We start from the raw sequence: 24891 nt of genomic DNA on the forward strand, positions 1-24891 counted from the left end.
GACGCGTGTAGAGGCGAGGGGATGATGGATCCGCATCCACAGCTGACATCGCGCGCGTCGCTGCGCAACAGCAGCTTACACCGACCTCCCGGGAGCGGGCTCTGCGGGGCTCCCTGCGGCAGGGACCGGGGGCTGCGCAAGCCTCAGACTCGGCTTCTCGGGTGCTTCCGTAGGCCTTGACACATGAAATGGTTGTTGACGTTCCAATAAAGAGAATGTTAATATCCTCCGCATACATGCCTATTCCCTCTTTGTCTCTTGATTAAATTATTGGCTTTGGCGATGGAACAACTTCAAGATGGGTGGAACACTACCACCAACTTTGAGTTTACCATCTTCATGTTGTATGTTCATCTGCTTTTGTGCCATAAAGGGGTTTCTTCCTACCTCTCCACAGAAGTCCTTAAGTTGCAGTTTTATCACATCACCTGCTTAATCATCCATCACTTTCATTAGTTTCTTGTCCTACAATTATTTTCCATATCTCTTGTCCTTTCAAGGAACTTCAACTTCTAACCCTGCAGTGTTCAAATGATGACATGTAGTTTGCAATATGATTTCCATCCCCATTTCCAAAGCACCTAAAAAACAGTCTTTTTGCAGCCATACAGCAATCATTAAGTTTTAACTTGGCTATATCAATACCCTATTTTTGCTTTGATACTGACAGTGTTTTGAAAACCCAAATGCAACGTGGAGCCTTTAGACATGTTTCTTTTAATTATGATGAATGTGTTTCCTGAATCTTAACCTCTTTGTAAAAATGCCCTGTAAAAATGCTGTTTCTTACTGATTTATCTCACACACTTGAGAGTGTCAGATGCACTGTGAACGTTTAAAGACATAATCCCTATCAGGTTTTCTCTAGCCTCTCTCTTGCTGGCCCATTGAATTTTATAAAGTAATGCATTTATAAAGATGGAGAGGAGTCATACAAAGAAAGGATTTCACATCACTGCAGTTCCAGGGATTTAAGGGTTCTCCAGTCTCTAAAGGCTTCCATACACAGTTTGGATGATTAAATTACATTATTTTAACTATATTACCATAAAACTGAACTAAAGTGATGTAATTATGGAAGAAGGACTATTAGTCTATTATGTGTGTGTTTTTATTACTGCTTGTATTAACACTTATTTCATATACAGCTATTAAGCCACTACTTATTTCATATACAGTTTGTATACAGGAGTGCATTCCATCTTTTCCTAAAGCAGTTGATGTAAAAAGTTCCAAGTAGATAATCCCCAAATAATGGTACAATGGGGATGCTCCGACCTTTTAATACCAGTAAAGACTTCTTTTCAGAGATGTAAGTGCCTGAATTCTTTGCTAAGCTCTCCGAGGGACACCCAATTTATCGGGACTCTGTTAACAGTTTCCCAAACCCCCTTCTCCTTCTTTTAAGACCATAAGCAGAAGGAACTGTAAGCAAGCAGGCTTCTCACTATGCAGGCCGCGGTTTTCCCATCTGTGCCTGAATGACATCTCTCCATCATTAGAGTCCGGCACAGCCAGCCGGCCTTCCCTGGCCATCAGCCCCCCACCCCCAGCTGCCCCCACTTTCGCCATCAATTAGCAACCATTAGCCCCCCAGGTAGGATAAAAGCAGGGCAGGGAATCAGGTAGGGCTAACCCTTCAGCAGCGATAATCATGGACAGCTTCGTCTGTTCCCCCATCAGCACGTACCAGAACTTCAGGAGCAGCCCCGCGCTCGGCCGCGGCTGGGACGCGGCGGCCAAGCAGTCCAGCTGGAAGCAGAGCAAGAGCGGCGGCATCAGCCCCTTCCTCGGGGGGCCCTTCACGCCGCTGCCCTCCGACTACCTGGACAGCTACCGGCGGGCGCAGCTCCAGGCGCTGCTGTCGCAGGTGAGCCCCGCGCTGGCGCCGCGGCCGCGCCGGGCCAGCACGAAGGAGGCGGCGGTGCAGGTGAGCCCGCGGGCCGACGTGGCCGTACAGTGCTCGCTGGGGCCGCGCACGCTGCCGCCCGCCCGGCCCTTCGGCCCCGCCGCCCTGCGCGCCCCGGGCCGCCTCGCCGTCTACTCACCCGTGCCCGACCGCCTCCTCTTCGCGCCGCCCGACGCCGCGCCGCTCCCGGAGAAGGCAGCGCCGACCGAGGAGACCCCGGCGGCGGACGGCGGCCAGGAGCGGCAGGAGCGCCCGGCGGGAGCCGCGCTGCCGCCGCGGCGGGAGGAAGCCGCGGCTCCCAGGCAGAGAGCTGCCTTCCAGGTGCGCCGGGTCGGGGCAGCGGTGAGCCCGCAGGCAGGGAAGGCAGAAATCACCTCACGAGCAGCACGGTAGTCCCCGTCCTGCCCCGGGCGGGCTCTGTCTTAGCTAGAGCAGAAGAGCCTCTAGCCTGTGAAAACCCACACGTGTGGATCAAAGCGTGGCGCAGTGGTTTGGGTTGGAAGGGACCTTGAAGTTGCAACCTCCCTTCCCATGGGTGTGGATGCCACATGCTAGACCCTGTTTCTCAGAGGCCCGTTCAATACAGCTCCAAATATTTCCATATGGCTTCCTGGGCAACCTTTTTCAGCACCTCACCCATCCTCGGGAGTAGTAGTGAGGGAGCTGGGCTAGGTGCTCTGGGGGTGCTGGAGGATGCTCAGTGACTTCTGTCTCTGCAGTTCTTGGAGCAGAAGTATGGCTATTTCCACTGCAAAGACTGCAAGACCAGATGGGAGAGTGCTTACGTGTGGTGCATTTCTGGAAGCAACAAGGTAGTTAACAAGTAATTTCTTTTTTCCTTAGACTTGTTAAGAATGCCCTAAAATATCTGAAAAATCAGATATTCTGGTATGAATTTAGGTAACTGTATAGAACATGTCAAGTAAGTCTCTATACTAACAGAGCTTGCCATTTCTTCAGGTGTACTTCAAGCAGCTCTGTCGCAAATGCCAAAAGGGCTTCAATCCTTATAGAGTGGAAACAATCCAGTGCCAGGTAAGTTAATTGTACTCCATTAAGACTGTCAGATATTATCATATACACTAATTCTATTGTGGAGTTTGATGTTGACTTTACCTGGAAAAAAACTTAATATCATTAAAACACTAGGAATGGTTATCTGGGAAAGTGTCTTGGAGTAGGCCTCCCTCCTTCCATAGGTGGCTTACGTAAACCGTTTTCATATAGTATTATGGCTTGCTACATGTGTGGTAGGGTTTTGTGCTTCTAGGTGAGAACGCTCTTGTACCCTAAATCCAGGGTTTTTACCACAAGAGCTCTTAAGTATATCAGCCCCAATGTGTTGCTGTGATTAAGGAAAATCAAATGTTAGTCTAACATGAAGTGCATCCTCTTTGATCTACTACTACTAACATGTCTTTGTTTCTTAAGATCTGTTCCAAGACTCGTTGCTCTTGCCCTCAGAGGAAGAGACATATTGATCTCAAGAGACCTCATCGTCAAGAACTCTGTGGCCGCTGCAGAGGCAAAAGGCTGTCCTGTGATAGCACTTACAGCTTCAAATACATTGTCTGATCCATGTGCCCTCTTCTGTCTTGTGATTTGCACTTTGTCTATTGCAATGTTTTGATTTAAGGCTTTTGACCTGGCATTGGATAATGGATGAAGACTTTGGTGTTATTGTAAAGTATAATAACTTAAAGTATGTAATTTCACTGTATATATGCTGTAAATAAAGTTCAATAAAAGTTTGCACTAGTTTGATACCCCTTAGTTTCAATCTCCTTGGCTGAAAGAGGAAAGTATATCTCTACAGAAGCAACCCATTTGTTTTCCTAAAGATAGTGGACTTTATTTTGAAGTCTTCAGGGAATGCTAAGTTTCAAGCTACAATAGCAAGTTTTTTTTCCTTCAGTCACTCAAACTAAACTGGGGTGGAAGATGCAAATATTCTGGAGCATGAAGTCTGATGTAAATGCAAATCTGTCTCCCCCTGCCTCTGCCAAATGTGTATCTAAAAAGCACAGCTGCTTGGTAATCAAAAACTATCAGCCAGGACAAGACTATGGCTGTAAAATAGGAGGGGATAAAGGGTGAAAGCTACCCATGTTTGAAATTAGGAGGGGGAAAAAAACTTTTGAATGGCAGTATCTGTGACAGTGTAAAAAATACTCTTTAGGGTAGAAGTTTAGAGGCTTTTATAGTCAGTGTAAGACCAATGAAACTATTTTTGCTGTTGTAGTCTTCCATGCTGATTTGTGAGGATTTTTTTGTCAGGCTGTAGCTGCATAGCTCTCTGTTTTTCTATGAATGGTTTCAGCATAAACCAGGAGACAAGTGTCTTTTGGGAGGCTGCTTTCCATCACTACCATATGCAACAGTATTGATTCAGACAAGAACACAATTTCCACAACAAGCGTGTACTGTGTTGTCACTATATATATGACTTTTATGCTTTAGTTAAATGGATGAACTGATCCAAATTTCAAAGTTACTTCACAAAAACAGTTAAGTGTATTTACAGCATGAATAAGTTACATAGTTGTCAGAATAAGTCTCAGATGTGCAACAGATTTACATGCATACATTTAACACTAGACAGCAGTTAAATGTAAGAAAAACCATAAAGTTATGACTTTATATATACATTACAAATAAAATAAGACCTCTCTTTAAAGAAACTTAACATGAGAACTTGCACTTCACTTTAATATTTTTACTTTTTATACTCAAAATTTGTATTAAATAAAAATATGCATGCTTAACAGTTCAAAAGATTTGACTCTGTGATGGGACTTTCTCCTACAAAATGGCAAGTTAAATTAGATCAACCATCCTTTAATAGTATAAATATATTCATAAAAGCAAAACTCTAGTAAAAAGCAGCCAAGGTCCTTAATAAAAAAAAAAAAAAAAATCTACCAAGATCTTTCATGATCCTTGGGGGGGGCCTAAGAACAGACCTCTGCAATATGATCCAGTACCTTCAGAGACAGTAGCCTAGTAGCATTAGGAAATGTACTTCATAGCAGCTCATTGTTTTAAGATACAGTAATCATATTCAAATTACAGTGTACATTAAATTATAGTTTGTTTCATAAACACAGGCTCTCAGCTTTTGACCAACAAGTTTGTGAGATTCCGTGGCCAGCTTCATTCTGCCCATCTTTCACTCAACTAAATAAGAAAAAAAAAAAAGGGAAAAATGTACAAGGTTTGTTTTTTTAACAAAAAAATACTATTTTGTGAAGGAAACATTGCACTTTTGCCAACCAAAAATTAATTTGCTATAAAGGAAGTATTGTTCAGTGTAGTAGGCTTTGGTATGCAATGGAAGTCACTTCTTCAGTAGTGAGTTGCAGTTGCTCAGTGAAATGCTAACTGGTTTTTGTGCAACACAGAACAAAGGATGTTGTCCCAGGTGCTCTATGCTACCTCTGTCCTTACAGTATTGCTACGTGTTTGAAGTTCAGCCCATCGCTTTTTAGAAGAAATCTTAAATGTAACAAGAGTGAGTACAGTTTGACCAAACCTTTGTAAGGCTGAGAAGACATCGAGCCACCTCACTCCCACAGGGCAGCACTCCCAGCTTGAAAGGGGGCCCGAGGGTCCTGTCAGAGACTTGTGCCAGAAACGCTGGAGTCTGGAAGAAAAGTATTGATGACCCGGTAGCTCTGAGCTCTGCGAATCATGTCACGGATCTCTATGTTCAGTTCCATTAATTTGGTGCAGATTTCAGTCAGGCTCTGGTTGGAGCCCACCAGTGCATAGGTGCCCGTCTGACCCAGGGTTTGGTGGCGGAAGTAAATATTCAGTAGTGTCTGGACTTCATCATCAGAGCTGCTTCCAAAGATATCATTGGGCCACAAAATCCTGCAATGAAATAGGAAAAGAGCAGGCATTTCATTATGGGCTTATTAGCAGAGACAGGAGCTATGTGACAGAGATCCCTGAAAGAAGACTGAACTTGCACATGCTTATAAGCCTAAAGCAGCTCACTGTTTTACACCACTCATTTGTTACTCATATTCTGGTATTGGGCACTGAATAGACATAAAAGTGCAATTTCCATTATCTAAAAAACATGCTTAAGAAAACTCATTCAAATAGGTGTAAGTGAAACTGGGCTGAATGTTAGCTCATGCCAATGACATGCACCTGTAAGGAATTAACTCAATAAAAAGATTCTTAAGAGCCTCACAGGACTTTTGATCTACAGAATGCAATTAAACATCTTAACTGTTGCAAGCATATGTTTGATAGTTACTTGTGGCACACCTCTCCAAGAATCAGTGTCAATATCCCCATGCTCCTTGTTGAAACAATTAATAATGCTGATCCTGTTCATTATGTTTTGTTAGGAAGATAGTAAATCCATACTGTTCTAATAACATGAAAGTCTAATATGAACCGTGTAGCAAAACTTGCCTGCATTCTCTTATTTGTCTGATGGCTTTAGCAAGTTCATTGTTTTTCAAACACTCCAGCATGGACTGAATAGCTGCTTCAGTAGAGTTGAATGTGGGCTCAGATTCTGTTGTCAGAGGCTCAGCTGCGATTGCAGCAGTAGCATCCTTCAGATTTTTCTTCAGCTCACTCAGTTCTCTTGACATATTTAATAGCTGTTCCAAGGAGAAAAATGAGAGATGGGTATTTTCATTCTCCATAAGCCCCACATGGAGTAGGTACTTCAAGTTTGTCCTTACTACTACATTGGATGTACACATTACGGAAAAGACAAGGACATTTCTTGATCTCTGTACAATATAGAGAAAAAGCAAACTACGGGTTTTTTTTTTAACCTCTGTGCATCATTTAACATGCTGTAGTTTTGGCTTGCTAAAATGCAGGAGCATATCTAAACAAGATTTCATTTTTCACCCTTGATACTTTTTTCACATCATAGTGGAAGAGCTGGAGAAAAGGTACTTCTCCTAGCAAGATGTTGATATTTATTTACAAAACACATGCAGCGCCTGACATGATTAACAGATGGACAAGAAACATATAACACTTTCTCAGGCTGAAAAGTTAATATGGCACAAGATTAATAAATAATTACTAAGTTAATAATTTCCAAGGATTTACTTTATCATGCTCCTACATGCTAAAAATAACCACTGAGACATGAACTAACAATGGAATTTCCTCCAAGTAATAGCTTAGGGCTCCAGCAAAATATGCAGATGTCATGGTGAAATAGCTATTCTTTGTATAATTGTTTGTACAATAACACAGCCCCACATAGGCTATTTAATGGTGAAATAGCTATTCTTTGTACAATTGTTGTACAATAATATAGCCCCAGTTCCACGGGCTGTATTATTCAAAGTCATAACTGTGAAATACATTTACAGAAATCAATTATAAGGAATACAAAATATTTTTAAAACTTGGACTGCCCTAGTAGTAGCAGATGCCTATTGTCCTGCCTTGTCTTAAAAGTGAACAGCCCAGTCACAATATGAGCCAGCCTTCACAACATACAATTTATTGTATCCTTAAGATACAATAAATATTCAAACTATTTTTACTCCAACAGCACATTTGATAAAACAATTTCTGTTTATAGGCCACATCTAAACTACTAGAATATGTCATAAAATACAAGTAGTAGCTTCAAATTTTTTTTTACAAAGAAGAGTACAGCAACTTCTTCTCCTCAATAGTTTTAAACATACAGCTTTCTCCTTACCAGGAGAAAAATACACATGGAATGATAAGTTAAATAATAATCATTCAGCTTAAAGTGATCACCTCAAAGAAGTTTCAAAGTATTATATATTTTAAGTAACTGCTGAAAATAAACTTGATTAACAGTACTGTTCTTGTGAAGTTTTTTGTAAGTAAGATTCATGTATTTATCTAAAAACAAAATGCTGTTTGGGTCAAAGGTGAGAGTGTGCCATGTCAAAATATTTAAAGAAAAAGGTTTGTAAATATTACAGAATTAAAAATACAGGACATTAAGGTATTTAGTTGATTATGTATGCCTACAGATTTATAGTCAGGGAGAAATAGTGGGATCCTTGTTGTTAAGTCCAGAGAAAGGAAAAATAAGAACATAAAGTGGAATTTTCAGTACAGTACTCTGTAGTTTGTTACATACCTCTGGCATGGAACTCACTTCGTGCACTTGTCCAATAAGTTTACAGTAGGACTGAAAAAGCAACAGCAGCTGGAAGTGCAGTTTGTATAATCTCTGACAGAGCTCCAATTGCTAAAGAAAGATTTGTAGGAGAAGAAACAATTAATAAATATTAGTGAGTTTAGATAACTTTTGATAACAAACAAAACACATTGAGATAGTTTGTTCTCAAAAACATTGCTTTACTGAAGTATGATCATACACTATTTCAGAAAAGAGTATCATGTCAGCATCAGCCTCTGTTTTGGTTAGCTTCACTGTCTCCAGTTTGCAGCTGGAAAGCAGAGACAGAATATAAGGGAAAGTGACTTCCCTGCACAGAATATGAAACTCCCAAATTTCAGATAAGGTCGAAGACCTCTTCTAAGGTATGGAAATCTAAGAGAGAAGCCATTAAATAGTAGTCCAAGATCAAGGTCAAAGCTCCTGCCTGCTCCTCTGAGGAGAGATAAATTCATCTAGGAGTGAGAAGGAGGAAATGCCAGCCCTGGAACTTAAAACACTGCTATGGATTTTCCACCACCTTAAAGAAACCATACAACAGATGGATGGAGTTTAATTCATAAGAGGGCATTTGGATTCTATGAAGTATTCTCCCAGATTAAGTAGATACTGCTCTGTGAATATTCACTTGTTTCTCCCAGTGTGAAGTGCAGCATGACATAAAAGATGTCAGACACATTTAAATAATGAGTGATAGGCACAGTTGCCAGAGAGGTCAAATTAATATGCTTATGATTCTGGGTATTCTTGTGTCTAACAGGAGGGCAATCTTGTAGTTCCACAGCTGGATCATGGTGAAGAAGGAAGGAACATTTAATCTTCAGCTTATTATATAGAAAGTGAAAATCCTGCAAGTGTGAGTCCTGACCTTGTACTGACCCTTTGGCAGGAAAGCCTTACAGACTTCCAACCGTATTTGATTTGCCTACTGTAACAGACACCGTGACCAAGGGTGGGCTTAGTGATACTTCCATCTGTTTGGAGGAACTAAAGAAGAGTTTCATGCCAAAATTGGCAGAAAAGAAGAAGCTATTCATATTTGCTTCTTTAAAGCATTTCATACAGGCTTAGTTACCAGCATGTGCTGCAGCTCTTTGCTGAATTGGGGACTGTGCAAATGTCAGCACAAACACTAAGAGAAAGTAGTTTAAGTACATTATAAATGTTAATTTGACTGAAGTGTTTTATTTAAGTGCCACCTTTTTTATTAATAGGCCAAAATTAGAATCACAGTTCAGTGTTCCAGTTCCCCAAATTTCTGAACCAGCCTCACAAGGCTTAGGGGCTAAGGTCAAAAGCAAATTTCATCTTTGTTCAACAGGGTGAAGTGGACACCAACTACCCATCTACCAACAGACAGCCAAGGGCACTGCCAAAATGAGGGAGAGCTAGTCTCCTTCTAAAGGGGGTTTATGGAGGAAAGTGGGAGCAGGAGGACAGTGCCAAGCCAGCAGGTGTCAGCCTCATCGGAGTGCTCCTATTCCAAATGGAAAGGAGGCATTTCAGCAAGGAGGCCTTCAGCAGATGACACAGAAGAATGGGATGCCATCCAGGGGGACATGAACAAACTTGAGAAGTGGGCCCATGAGAACCTAATGAGGTTCAACAAGTACAAGGGGCTGCCCCTGTGCTGGGGCAATTCCAGACATGAGCCGAGACTGGGAGAGGAACTCATTGAGAGCAGCCCTGTGGAGTTCTCCTGGATGAAGAGCTGATCATGAGCTAGCAGTGTGTGCTCACAACCCAGAAAGCAAACCACATCCTGGGCAGCATCAGGAGCACCTCTCCTGTGAAGACAGGCTGAGAAGGTTTAGCCTGGAGAAGGGAAGGCTACAGGAAGGGCTTGTAATAACCTTCCATTACTTAGAAGGGCACATAAAAAACATAGAGAGCAACTTTTTACAAAGGCAGATTGTGGTGGGACAAGGGGCAGTAGCTTTAAACAAAAAGACAAGAGATTTGGATTAGATGTTAGGAAGAATTTCTTTATGTGGAGGGTAGTGAGGCACTGGAACACACTGTCTACAGAAGTTGTGGATGCCCTACCCTTGTAAGTGTTCAAGACCAGGCTGTTTCAGCAACCTGGTCTAGTGGAAGGTGTCCCTGCCTATGGCAGGGGGATTGGAACTATATGATCTTTAAGGTGCCTTCCAACTCAAACCATTCTATGATCCCACCAGACTGGATATGACAGCAAAGACCCACAAATTCAGAAAGAAGGCCCAGCAGATCTGTGGTAAGGAGCAGATGTGCTAGGGCAAAACTGACTTGTGGACAGGGACAAAGCCTTTCAAAACAAAGAGGCAGGGCATGAGGAACACTGCCAGAGAAATAAACATGCCAGGTGCCATTCTCGGTAATGAAGGGCACAGAGCACTGCCAAATTTGTGATGGTGTGGCCAACCATTCTCTTCCCAAAATAAAGACAGATTGTTTAGATACAGCCTCCTGGAGATAGCTCTGGCTTCTCTCTTCTCTCAAACCATGCTTGGGCATGTCAGGAGCTGGCTGGTGGCCCAGCCAGGGAAGGTGCTGACCGCTCACCCAAGCGAGTGCCAGCCCAGGGACACTCGCTTCCTCCCTGGTCCTGTTTAGCTCCCAAGTAGAGACACAGCCTGAGGCTCCCCAGCAGGGATCAAATTCACTCTATTCAAATTTTGGAGACCTGGCAGCACTACATAGCAGTTACATACAGATACAGTTGGAGCTGTCAGGGAATTAATAATTAACTGAAAATAAGCATAACATCGTTTTAAAAAACGCATCTCATTATCGTTTTTAACACTGGATTTTTTTCAGTCCTTGGAGAACAACAATTCAGTTTCACCCTTCTGGCTGCTAAACTGAATGAAAACAGAGGTCAAATGAATGGTTCTAATTTGACTCACTTAATATTTAATTACTGTATCAAGAAACTAAATTTTTGATCTTCTTAAGTATTAGAAAGTGGTGAAATTGTTCATCAACATATATGCAAAACCCATTTGAAATGTAACTTCCAACTATAAATTGTAGTTTTCACTAGGAAAAATGGAAAAGAATTGATTTTAAAATAACAAAAAAATGCTTCCTGCCCCAGCACATTACATCAATTCAGAAGTTTGATTTGTAAGAATGTATGTAAATGACCATTTGAAACAGCATATGAAAGTGTCAAAATTTTGGCACAATATTTTTTGATTTCACAAAACATGTTAGTAAATTATTTTAGTCACTGCATTTAGAACCACGTATTGTATGGGAAAATTATAACAAAAAAGGAAACATGCTTAAAAGTAAAACAGTAGAATTGGGGTGTATTAGTCCATCTACAGATGGACAAAAAATATGAAAGAACTTCAACTTACTGCAAGAGATTCCATTTGCTACACAGCAAGCATGGCACAGGAGAAAAGGAAAGGAAAGAAAGTATAGTGTCAGTGTAATGCATGCAATAGGAAGCACAGCCCATCTGTAACAGCATAACTTATCAGCAGTATTAGCAATGCTTGCCTCAACCTGATAATTGGTTGGAATATCACATTCAACATGCACAGCATTCTTAATAAAATCAAGCTTTAATTCTAATGGTAAATTCCAGTCTAAATATCCTCAGCTAGATCTTCAGAATTATTAGTTTAGATTTATCCCACCCAGCAGCTAAAGAACTTACAGTGAAACAGTGTTAGAAAACTATTGAAATAATAATTTTATTTAATTTTTTTCTTATTAAAAAGAGCTCATATTGCAAAGTACTAAAAAAAATTAGGAATGATTTTCAAATTGTGAACAAAACTGAACTTTGTTATTTCTAAACATTCTTGTTTAAAAATACTTCTATTTTTTTGACAAATAGATCTAATGAAATTGGCAGGATAAGTTTTATGGCTGCTGGGCTTATTACTTGGCACATTATAATGGAAATGTTTTGCATATAACTTTCAAGTTATTACTATCAGAAAAAAAATGTGGAAAATGTCAGTTTTGTTTAACTTCATGGCAATGCCACAAGCTGAGCCTTGTATTCCTTCCTCTCACCAGTAATGATTCACTGGTTTATAATTCTGAGGCTATTAAAATGTCAGTGCAAGTCCTGTTCCAACAACAATAAAAAATTTAATTGACTTACATTAGCATTTCAAAGTTTAGGGGACTAAGTGCTCTCTTTGAAATGGAAGTGTTCCTTTTTGCTAAGAGCTAACAATTGCACTCTGTGTTCGCTTAATGTAGCTTTTCTTATTTTATAAATATTACAATCTCATTACATTTTACATTAAGAGAGTCATCATGTAAATGCTGTAAGTAACAAACACAACCTTATCTGCCCTGTTGCAGCCTGATGTCAGTGCATAGGCACACATAAGCATATGGAATTCTTATTAAAATTATTTACCTTACCATCAATACAAAGGCAGAAACATAGGAATGTGAAATAATATTAATTTTGATGAGCCTGACATAGCATTTCAGTCTGTTTTCTTTACATTTGCCTTACTATTAAAAAATATATATAAAAAGTGTTGCCCCAAACCCTGCACTACTTTTCTATAATATCATGACAAACTAAGCTTTAAGCTCTTGTGATGCTTATTTTTTTTCTTTTAATATTGCTTGAATAGTTTCTTCTTCTATTTAGTACTCTTAACAAAACCCTTTTATATCTTGGCTGCTATGCAGTTCACATAAATGAAGCTTTATAAAGCTAAATTCAAGATAAAAGGAGGACAAGAGCAGACAGATCACTGTGTTCCACTAAACTCACAGGTGTGCTGGCTTGTGTTTTTCAAATCTTATTGTCTCTATTAAGCTACTCTGAAGTTTAGCATGCCACCAAGTTTCACTTAGACTTTCAAAAGTACTGGAATCCATATATAATTTCTAATTTGCCATGGAATTTACTTTAAAGAAGAGGGGAAGAAGGACACGAAAGCAGCAAATAAGTGAATTCCATGGTCTTTTTTGCCAGAAAACACTGTCTCCTCTGTACTGCTTCCAAAACCAGGGCAAGCCAAAAAAAAAGGGGTGAGGAAGGGGTTTCACATTACATGAAAACCCCTTCTTCTCTGGAATAAAACACTGGATACAAAATTTCCCTGAGCTACTGATGCTCAGCTCCGTATTGCTCTCCAAAATCATGATTGTAACTTCCTCTCTCTTTCAGCATAAAATGAAGGATTTCTTGGAAGTTGAAAAGAGATCAATTACTGGTTTAAGTGATATTTCTTATATTCCACAACAGCAAGGGCTCAGGTGCAATGATCGTAGCCTTGACACTTCTCAGTTTCTGGTTTAATTCTTAAAGGAAGTGTTTTAGACTAGTTGATAGACACTACACAATGAGTGGTTTCGGCAGCTGAAAATACCAAATGTTTAGAGTACTTGGCTCATTTGCACAATTCTTTAAACACCCAGTAAATGCAGCATCTAAGGAGGACACACTCCCTAGCAGCAACACTTTGATTTAGTTTTTTATTCCTAGAATTACTGTTTTGTGCTGTTAGCAGATCAGGAAGGCACTAATTTTTAGATCTCAGATTTTCTTGCTGTTTTAAGGAATCATTTTTACATATTGAAAAGAGATGACAGTTACATAATTACTTCAATCTTCAGTCACATACTGGCACAGGAGAGCCCCAGCATAACAAAATAACCACTGCATGCAAGGCTTTATTAAATGCAAGTGCATTTTATTAAGGTATTTTATTTGTCTTAACATGTCAGCAGACAGAACTTTTTCCTATTATCTAGGAAGTTGAATATATACACAAACTTGAATATATACCAGAGATAGAGAGAACAGCATTGCTGTACATTCTTGAATATCCACCAGACTTGAAAGACAGTAGAAAGTACTCTGCATGGGGAAATCTACACATAGCTGTGTTCTCCCTTTGAAATGCTGCCTACCTGGGCCAATTTTACCTCATTGTCAAACCATGGGTCTGTCAAACAACAGTCAGATAACTGACTATTAAGAATTTCTTGCTTGACAGTGGTCTCACTGTGCCTTGAGCTTTACTGTATCTCAGCTCAGCTCCAGATGACTGTGGTCCCAATGGGTACACCTCCAGCCCTATTGGTGGCCTAGAGTGATTGTACCTTTAGCCACAGGGAAACTCACAGCAGCAGTTATATTCTGACTTCTGGGGACAAATTTTTATGGGGTGCATCTTGTTTTAAATATCCATTAACAGAGTTTGCAAAGCCCACATTCATTAGCTTGTGGTGAGGAAGGTTTGAGAAAGGCACGTACTGACTTTGGACTTGTAGAGTAAACTGAATGTCTCATTGGGAAATAAATACTTATTTGAATTAGCAGTGCTAATTGACAAGAAAAAGAGGGTCTTCCAAATACAGTTTTTCCAGAAGAGTAAACAGAGAAACCAAACAACCCAGTCTTTTACTAGATTATAAAACTCCTTTCTTAATAAGGCTGAAGAATGTACTGATAACTGTACTCATCTAAGACTAACACCTGGACAGACAACACAAAGGCATGTGCAATTAGCTTTTGTCTGTAAACTGACTCCTATGTCACCGAGACTCTGTTGCTCAAAGTAGCATCAAAGCTTACAAATCGGACACATCCAAATCATGTAATCTGTTGCAATGATAAGGCAGGGGAAAGACATCCTGGGACATGACACTTTTACACAATTTCAGAAAAGTTGCTAGCTCTAGCAGCTGACCTACACAACTTCTGTTTCAAGCTTCTTTAATGTCAGAATAAGCCAATTTTTGCCTTTGCCCATTTTCAGTAACAATAGTCAACAAATCATGTGCAATTATTTTGAAATAAGATCTGATTAGAGAAATTGTGCCAAATTAGTCACCAGCATCAGGAGGCATTTGTGATGCAACCTCTTGTGACAATGCTGAATTTGGTCTCACATCTGTCTCATCTGTAAAGGGGTCTGTATTCCCCTCAAGCTTTTTACCAGGTGAGTTCTAAGAATCTAAGATCTCTGCCTTCTGTAGAACAAGCTGTTGCTTTTCTTTCCTTACCATTAATTCTGAACCTTTTTCAGGAGTATCCTGGTTTTGTGCTTGGTGAAACAGTTGGGTTTTTTTTTTTTGGACAGAAGTTTTTAGCAGAATTTCAGGCTCTAGACTAAACCTTAATGATTTGAGAGTTTGGGCAGGTTCCCTTGTGACTGTTACTGCAAGGCAGATTTTTTTCCCCCCTACAATTATTAGTTTCTTTACCCTTTCATGTTGAGGGAGAAGTGGAAAGGAAAGATAAGGAAACAAATACTTTCTAGTCTAGGAGTAATTTTTCCTTGCCTCTTCCTAATTGCATTTCCTCAGTTTCCCTGCCTTCTTCCTCCCATTACACTTTCATTGAATAAACAGATTGTTCCTTTGGGAAAAGCTACTTCAATTGAGGTGAATGAGCAGGGGAAGAAAAGAAATATGACTATTCATCCTGTCAGCTTCCAAGGAATAATGCATTTTGACCTGAATGAATAATTATGGAGAGAAACCAGGACTTGTGAAGGAAGGAGAAACTCTTCAGCCTGTCTGATAAGGAATATAAATACCAACCCTGGCTTCACAAAAGACACATTTAATTCTGAAACAGAGAACACCTAGTTATAAAACTACTTTCAGATGTGTTTAGGCCAGCTATATGAGTTCAGTTCACAGGTTATTCCTTCTCCTTAGTGTTATTTATTTGCTTTTTCAAAAAATAAACAATGCAGTTGATCAGCAAAGTGTGTCAATTCTCCATCCCATTCTATGCAATTCCAAAAGAGAGATGAAGAGGATGAATTAAGCTGTCCACAGCAAGGTATGTAACACTAGAGTCTGAAGTCACTGTTCAGAGTGTTTGTACATGAGAGGGAACGGAATGCCCATGCTCATCCCATTAGTGCCTGCCTCTCCACCTCCCTGTTGCAGGAGAGGCAGTGTTATGTGTTCCAGGTCTCTTCTTTTAGACTTCAGCATAGCTCATTTGTAACTTCCTTGCACAACATCACAATCACAGAGGAGACAGTGTCTTATTTAAATGCACTGGAAAGGGCCTAACTTTTGATGGTGCCAGTGCTAGGTGGGGGAAGATTGAACAATTTTCCCACTGCCTATGATTGCAGCCAGAGGATTTATTAGAAAATTAGATTTGCTAATAAAGTCAAGGAAGCCAAAATGCAGGGGTGGCAAGGATTTGGGATTCTTGGAAAATGGCATATAAAAACAAAAATCAAGGGAGTTTAAAGACAAGAAGACAAATACATTGAGATGGGAAAGAGAGGTTAAGATAAAGACAGAAAAAAGTAACATGACTTGGAGGAGAAGACAGACAAACTGAAACCAGATTAAGATTAAAACAAGGTCTTTGAAAAAATGGTTACAACAGGCAAGTCTGTATTCTGAATATCTAGCAATTAGCTTTTATAAGTGAAAATACATGGGAAGAGGAAACGTCACTTTTTCTACATGCTGTTTGCTTGCTTCCCAATTTTGGCTACTTCTGTCCAGCCCCCCCTTTTTCTCATCCCTCCATTGTCTTTCTTCCAAAAGGAAACAGCCCAACAAAGCATCATTCCTTAACTCATTATACATCACCAAGATATCATCTGTTTCTTATACTTAGTATATCAAATGACATAGTATATCAAATAACAGTATTAACTGCTGATAGTATTGATATCTGAAAATATGATTCCTTAACTGGAATCAAGAAACATAAACAACAAATGAATATACATGTACAGGTGTGAATGACATTTTTGTTAAAAATTGATAAAAAGATATTTTGCCTTAGCTCTAAATACTTATCTACATCATAAATAATTTTGTGGGCCATTTTACAGTCATTGTTTTGTAACTACTGATCTAAGTGTATTTCAACCAGGCAATTTTTGCTGTTGGGCAGAGAGAGACTGTAACAGCTGAAGATAAAATGGGAGTAACACGGAAGGAGAGTACAGCAGGAATGATTTTCAGACACTGTGGAAAACTGCTGCTGCATTGTCTTTCTAAAAGGGAGAGCACGGGGTTAGGGTCAGCTCTGCTTCTTTGTCTAGAGTAGGACAGCAGAAGTACCTCCTGTGAATACTTCCCATTTCCTGTGGCCAGGACTGAGGCAACAACAATAGCTTCAAGCCTGAAGTGTGAAAACTGGATCATGCCCAAGCCCAGCAGAGAATCAAGGAGTAAGTAGAGCAGGCTCTTGTGGGTTCAAGAACAAGGTACAACACACATGTCACTTTATGGGAGAGAAATAATACTGGCCATTCATTACCTTCTCTTCGGAGTCCCCTGGCTGGCAAGTAATAACTCCATCTCGTGAGCCCCCAGCAAAGGTTGCTTTGCAGTTTGCAAGCCACTGTTTTCAGAAAGAAATTAAAGAAAATATTAATAAGATCTGTGGTTTGATTCAAAGAAAGATAAGCAGTATTTTAGTTTCACAGCAGATCGTGTAAATAAAAATTTGCAATTGCATTTTGTATTACCATAGATGATGATAATTTGCTTTGACTGTAATTAAAAAAGTGAAGTCTTGATTTCTATTAGTATTTAAATGGCATGAACTAAGAAAATTATTAATGAATAAATAGGAGAGATGCTAGGGATATTAAAGATACTGTTGTTTCTAATATTAAGGGATAAAACAGCTACTTTCTAGTTCTGATTTATATGTCCAGGAAGAAACATTCAATGAATCCAGTATATGAAACATGTTTTTCTAGTTTAAACAGATGTGACCGGATGTGCAGTTTCTTGACATAACCTAAATAGACAGACAAGACCAAGAGCATAATTCAGCATACCGAGAGTGTTGCCTCTTTCCTGTTGTTGTATGTGTCCAGGTACTCCTGCAGTTCTAGAACACTGAACTTCAGCTTTTCAAGAAGGCCACAAGAGAGCAGCTGGAGAAATGAAATCAAAGTGTCTGTAAATGTCACTATAAAAAAATGGAAATACTGGCAGACGGTATAGGAAAAATACTGCAAAAGAATACCTAGATTTATATTTACTAATACTGAAAATTATTTACTTTTATGCAAAAATCTACATAACTAGGATACTATACTGAAAAGTCAAACAGAAAAAGTTGCAACTATGGTAACATGAAATTGAAACTGTTCAGTGTTTAATGACTTAGCAGAGGACTCCTCTAAAATGGAAAGTACATAAAGCTTATCCAGTTTTTCTGAACAGCTCTCTGATGATGTAAGGCACAGCATTTCCATGGTCACAGAAGTGGGCTCAAGATTACGCTTGGCCAGTTTTTACCTCTAGACTTCACTGTGGGATGTCACACTGTCCTGGTGCAACGCTTCCAGGGACAGTGACTCTACTGCTTCTCTGGGCATCCTGTTCCAATACTTGACACTCTTTCAGTGAAGAAACTTTTCCTAATATCTAACCTGAACTTCCTCTGGCACAACCTGATGTTCTCTCTTGTCCTGTTACTGATTGCCAGGGAGAAAAAGCTGCCCACCACCCTGGCTACACCCTCCTTTCAGGCAGTTGTAGTGAGCAGTAAGGTCTTCCCTGAGCCTCCTTTTCTCCAGGCTAAACTCCCTCAGCCCACTCAGCCTATCCTCACAGGACTTGCACTCCAGACCCTTCCCTGGATCCATTTCTCTTCTCTGGACACGCTCCAGCCCTTCAAAATCCTTCTTGAACAGGATACAGAATCTGAGGTGTGGCCTCACCAGTGCCAAGTACAGGGGCACAATCACTGCCCTGGTCCTGCTGGCCACACTATTGCTGATACAGGCCAGGATGCCATTGGCTGCCTTGGCCACCTGAGCACAGCTGGCTCATCTTCAGCCAGCATCTTCCTCACATTACAGTTGACTCAAATGAAACCACTATATATTTTACCATCTTTCATGCTGAACTACGTAAAAAATAGCTGCTTTTTTTTCATTTGTGGAGCCAACTGGGTCCAGTAAGCATCTGTTTTATATTGGGGTTGAGTCTGCACACAGGCTCAATACATCATAACTATTCTATGAGTCTATTATTTTATACTGCCCATCTGTCACTACTTACTTAAAATAATACAGAAAATGAATGGAAATACGGTTTCCGACAAGAGATAAAAAATGTAAGATAGAAGGAGAATTCCTTTTTGACATATCTGTTCATGAGCTGATCAAAAGTGAAACAGCCAGTAAAATAACACACAGCAATGAAGTACACACCTTTTGAAAGGAATATACTCACTGTTTCTGCATCTACAAAGAGGGTGGGACATTCTGAACATGATGTTAACATCTGAGAAGACCTCACAAACTTGGAGCCTATTCCTCTCAAGTTGTCTCCCAAATAACTAGCTGCATCACAGGTTAGGAAGCAGAATCTCTTCTGAATATTCTGGAAAGCAAAATACAGTTTATTACATGATTTACTCAAGTACGAGCTTCTTTCCTTTGTAAACAAATGGCATGGTTGTTTTTCTTTGCATAATAAAGTGTAAAATAGACCATCTCTGTGGAAAATTGAATGTCTCCTTGAGGATACTGAGTAAGTTATTGTGCTGGAGACAGTGTACAGCTGGGCAGCTGTGAAACTAATTACCGAGTTCATCATAACCTACTACTGAAATACATTCTTTCCTGTAAAGACGAATCAATGTTTATAAGCCTTTTAGTCACAGGTAGCTTTTATTTTTGTCTCTACAGGGTTAACAGAGTTGATCAGCACATTACTTTTTCTGCCCATTCCGGGCATTGTTTTGTTAATATTCCTGTCAAGTGGCTAATCACATAATATAATGGACATTCTAATGCCAAACAGCAGCACGGAAAAATAGAAAAAAACCTTTTGTTTTCCCCTGTGGGAAGAACCTTCTTAGTAAAACTTTACTGGTGCTTGGGAAGATTCCAGAAATACTGCACTGCATCCGGGAATTATTCTTCTCAGATTTTTTTTAATGTTTTGAGTCCTAAACCAATCTAGTCTTCCAGAAACATTCTAGCACTTTTCAGTAGCTAATATATAAAGTGAATAATGAACAAAAATAATATATTAAACTTGCACTGACTGAAACAATTATTTTGATAAATACCCAGGAGTTTTCACTGCCCAAATATATCTCACTAAGGCCTAGTTCTCAGCAGTTAGGAATAACATGTGAATATTTTAAAAAATAAATGTTTGCAACATTTTTGTATGATTAATTCCAAGTTACCAAAGGCATTTCTCTGAGGAATGTAGGTTAGGACCTGTACCATAAGTATGCCTCATTGAAGAGAAGCACTTCCCAAATGCCAGTCTGGATGATAGACGTAGAAGTGTTGGCTGTTTCTGTTCCTGAACTGGTGCATGGGAGTTAAGTACCTAAAATCAGGTGAGTTGAATTCAGACTTTATTGATAATGGAAGCTGTTGGATTGAAATGCTAACTAGGCCCTCACCCTGTACATAGACTATATATTATCAGTGATTTATAAAATGGACAGAGTTCCTTACCAATCAATTTCATAACTACTTATTTATGAATCTCTCTCAAAAGCATCTCAACTGCCCATATGTGTTGCTATAGGAGCACAGTTAGGACCAGGCAGACTGATACTGGTCTAATTGTTTCCATCTTGCTTCAACACAGAAACAAAGTGCTACACACCTCATTGGCACATGGTACAGATTCTCTGCTCCACTGAGTCTGTTAGAGGCAAGGAGTTATCACTAATGACCACCAAACCCGAAAAATTATTATTTTTATAAGCAAGTAGAAGAATCATCTGAATTATAAGGCCTGGTGAAAACTGGAGATTTACTACTTTGATGTCTTCTGGAAAAAAAGATTCAGCCAAGTCTTTGTGAAACTGTTACTGATAACTCTCCTGGCAAAGCAAAGAGATCTAGATTTGGTCTTAACCAACAGAAAAGACCTAGCTGAGAACAAAGAAGTGGGAGGAAATTTTAAATTACAGATTTTGAAAGAGAATCCAAGACACATTGGTTGAAAAGGACCTCTGGAGAACATCTGATGCAACCTTCAGCTCCAAGTGCGACTGTTGCTGATCCCAGATCATGTCAGATGTGCTTTTAACTAGCTGAGTCTTAAAATCTCCAAGGTCAGAGCTTCTTCAAGGCTTTGGGTAACCTGTTTAGTTGCTGCAATGCCCTCCTGGGGCATTGATTGAGTTTGTAAATCTGAGGCAGTGAAGGAGACAGATTACAGAAAAAGTAACAGATTCCTCCTCCACACCTTTCCTTTTCAGATATTCATAAAAGCAACAATCAATGTACAGCTAAAATTATAATGGTCATGAAGAGTGTTTTAAATTATTATGAGTGAAACAGTGAGAGACTGTACTTTGCTATCTAGGTATAATACTTCACTAAATATATTTATTTTGCAATTACATTGACTAACAGTTCTATCATAAATTCTCATCTCAGCTATGTCCTTCTGGGTGCAAACTACAGGGGCTGAAATCTATCAAGCAAGGTCTGAATGCAGTATATATTTTATGAAATGGGATTACTGTGAATAGTAATACCGGCTGTCAGCATATTATGAATAAATATATACCTGCATATAGTCACTGTGCTTTGTGTCCATGTAAATAATAAAAAATATTCTCAGAAAGTTTTCTTAACCTCAGATTTCCTCTCTTGGGAAGGGGACTTTATATAACAAAAGGGCTTGATTATGGAAGGCACTTGCTAGATCTGAAATCTACTTGTTTTGCAGCTGTCTGGTCTGCTAAAATACATTTAATTTGAGGGAATACAAAGAGGCAGCAGTAAAGATAATCTCTAACCTCTGACTCATTTACAGGAAAAGGAATTCAATAATTTCAGGAATTTTAAACAAGTTTAGTGTGTTGTGGGCAAGCATCCAAGATACCATTAACTTGATACTGGACTGAAATGTAGGTGCCCTGAAAAATGCACTTCTTTCACATCACCAAGTATTTAGTTGACAAGCTCCTCCAAACAAAGATTTTGTTTCACAGTCAAGTATTTTGGCAGTACTTTGCATTGCAAGCTTAGCACATACAGGGCTTGTTTCTGAAATTTCCTGTTAATGAGGGTCAAAAGTCAAAGTTGGCAGATGAGTAGTAAAATTTAATAGTGCAAACAAAATACAATTCCAGACAAGCTGGGATCTTACAAAAAAAAAAAAAAGGGGGGAAATAATACTACTATATTTTAAGACTGAAAAGAAGAATAAAGTTATTTTTTTGCATTAAAAATATGGCAGTGACTCCAGCTAAAAATGGTGACTTTTTTCTATTATTAACACCTTTTTCTTTCTCCTCCAATATCAACTGAAGAAAATGAATAGGGTATCTTCTGCATGCACAACAGCAAAATAAGTGTGTGCATTACTAGGATTTGCAGTTAGACAGGTACTCTACAAATAATGTTTAGGTCTTCCATTTCACTACATTATTTATTTAGTCTTCAGAAATGTGGCACCAGTTCCTTTTCACCTCTTCAAAGAGGAGAATCAAGGACAAATAAATCTCTAAATACTCAGACAAGGCTATTCTAGGACTGAGGTTAAGACAGAAAAGCTGACATCATGAATAAACACAGGATTAACACTTAAGTCAGGACTGTTTTTTCCTTCTTCCAAATGGTTATTCATTAGTGCACAGTGGCATAATGTTCAAAGGAGGACAGTGTGCCGGTAGATAAGAAATTCAACTCCAGTGGAGCACAGAGGACACATGATGAAGAAGAGATTCATACTATAGGATGCTTCCTTCGTATCAGGTTAGTCTTAGACGTATGCAAAGATCTTGAAACTGTGTATTTATTATTAGGGTAATAAAATGTTAATAAAACTGTGCACTCTGAGATCACAGGTACTTAAACTCTGCAGAAAGTTACCTGGCTACTGCTTTCACTGCTGGAGCATGTTAAACATCCTGCAGTTGCAGGAGAAACATTTAAAAAAGGCTTTAAAACTAATTACAGGTAAAACCGTACGATCATTCCTTAGAACAACTAGTACATTTGACTCTTCTTATCTTTTTGCAAGATTATTATCTTTGCAAGCATACAGTTTTAGAAAGGACAAATGTATTTCTAGTCTTCAATCTCTGGAATTTATGTTACATGATGGCAGCTGTAGGTACAAACCATTGAATTATGCTGACATTTACATGGACATACTCCGATTTCAGAGTTTGTGACAAAAGAACAGATTAACAATAATTTAAGATTTAAAAGGTTATTTCCTTGTCTCTTGCAGTTACTGTTCCTGCAGTCTGTTTATAAAGTATCAAAGAAAACACTCTTTTAAGTGGACCCATATTTTGCAACCTGATGTCCAAACCTGCAAGTATGAGATACACAGTATTTTCATGACAAAACTGGTCACAGAAGACAATGCTGCATCAAAATGTAGTACAGCAATTCTGCAGTATGCAAAATTACAAGGGTTATATATCTAGTAGTTCATTACTGGGGCTGCTATCAAGAAACACTAATTGCCACACACAAGAACTACGATTTTGCATCTTAAACTTATTTTCTCACCTTAAACAGGGAAGAGAACACATGAAATGTATAAACTGCACAGGAGCCATCAGAGTCACACATGAGCTGGTTGATGTGACTGCGCCAGGCTTCTTCTGCATCATCACATGCTGCTGGCTGAAATGCAGCAAGGATGGCGGAAAAAAAAGGTGAGGGAGGAGGGGAGGCATTTCGATCAACATCTCCAAAACTGAAGAAGAAAACAGAAAAAGGTGATGAAAGGAGAATACCAAGAAGGTGGCAGATAAAAATTGCTGTAACAGAGAGATAAAATCACAGGAACAATTACAGCACCTTCCTAAAAATATTCATGAATTTTCAAATTACTTTTGAAGGTTGACAAAATGTTGAATACAATGAGAAAAACCTCCAAATCAGAATCCCTATCTTCAGGCCATTATGATTTATTTTCCTCTATTACAGAACACTTGAATTGTTTTCTTATACCATCATTTCACAGAAGAAGGCTGAAACTTAACAAGAGAATAAAGCTCTCTCCTTCCCCCTCCACAGGCTGACTGCAGTCTAACTCAGCATCCAAAATCTGAGAGAGCTCCAGATGGCATGTAAAAAAAATCTTAAAGTCTTTTTATAACATATACCGGGGTCTAGCCACACTCACAAGCACCCTTAAGAGCATATAGCTGAGATTTCTAACAATCCTGAGACTTTCTTTCATGAGAAATCAGAAGGATGAATACACATCTGATCTGTTGAACAGGTACCTAAGTAATATCTGCATTCCTGCAAATCTTTAAAATTTCTCCTTTTTATTTTAATTAACCATATTATATACATAATCCCTAGTTGCATAGATGTATATAAATATTGTATCTTATTTTTCCTAGAATGAAAAGCTTGTTTTGTTTTGCTTTTTTTTTTAATTATGTGATAATTATGCAGATAATTAAAGCACTGTCTTCTCATTGCACCAAACTCATAAGAATTTTATAACTCCTGTGGCTAAAACATCCATTCCATTAACTACCATCTTGCAATCATTGTTTTGTACATTGTAAAAGAACTTGTGTGAATAATAGTGCATCAAAGTACCTAGCAAGAGCAAATTGTTCCAGCCTGTCAGCTTTCTCTTCAGTTTCTGTCATATCCAGACTAAGGCTATCACTGCATTCAAATGCTCCAGGGAGTTCATTTGTAGACCCTGAAAGGTCATCCTCATGGACTGCTATATCTTGTTCTTCAGGTACAGCTTCAGCCTAGGGGAGTGAATGATGATGTCTTAGAAAACAGCAAATTAGTTAGTTAATTCCTCTAATAAGTAGAAAGCATTTAATGAAAAAACCCACTTGACAGCACATAAAACTGCACAGATATAAAGCCACAGGTTACAAATAACATGAATCAATTTACACTTCTTTAAAAATTCTGTA

General features: G+C 39.1%; 2 protein-coding genes across 12 annotated transcripts in view; one reads left to right on the forward strand and one right to left on the reverse strand.

Moving 5' to 3' along the window:
* The first annotated feature begins 1481 nt into the window (after positions 1–1481).
* On the forward strand, positions 1482–3484 carry ZAR1L (zygote arrest 1 like). The gene is given in 5 exon segments (XM_021541871.3): positions 1482–1597; positions 1684–2230; positions 2629–2721; positions 2870–2944; positions 3341–3484. Coding segments are annotated over 5 exon segments (975 nt in total).
* An 846-nt stretch (positions 3485–4330) lies between these two features.
* The window catches only part of FRY (FRY microtubule binding protein), a 221714-nt gene continuing 201153 nt past the window's right edge, over positions 4331–24891 (reverse strand). For 9 of the 11 annotated variants that reach the window (XM_077781437.1, XM_077781443.1, XM_077781442.1 and 6 more), the window contains 9 exons: positions 24554–24717; positions 23501–23690; positions 19224–19373; positions 17816–17914; positions 17287–17370; positions 11408–11425; positions 8019–8129; positions 6338–6531; positions 4331–5782 (listed from right to left, as the gene is read on the reverse strand). In XM_077781437.1, coding sequence (XP_077637563.1) covers positions 5524–5782; positions 6338–6531; positions 8019–8129; positions 11408–11425; positions 17287–17370; positions 17816–17914; positions 19224–19373; positions 23501–23690; positions 24554–24717 — 1269 coding nt within the window. In that variant the 3' untranslated portion in view covers positions 4331–5523. The remainder of the gene's footprint in view (positions 5783–6337; positions 6532–8018; positions 8130–11407; positions 11426–17286; positions 17371–17815; positions 17915–19223; positions 19374–23500; positions 23691–24553; positions 24718–24891) is intronic. The other 2 variants (XM_077781439.1, XM_021541955.3) reach the window with 1 other exon arrangement.

This window comes from Lonchura striata, chromosome 2 (assembly GCF_046129695.1).
Source record: "Lonchura striata isolate bLonStr1 chromosome 2, bLonStr1.mat, whole genome shotgun sequence".
Taxonomy (NCBI): Eukaryota; Metazoa; Chordata; class Aves; order Passeriformes; family Estrildidae; genus Lonchura; species Lonchura striata.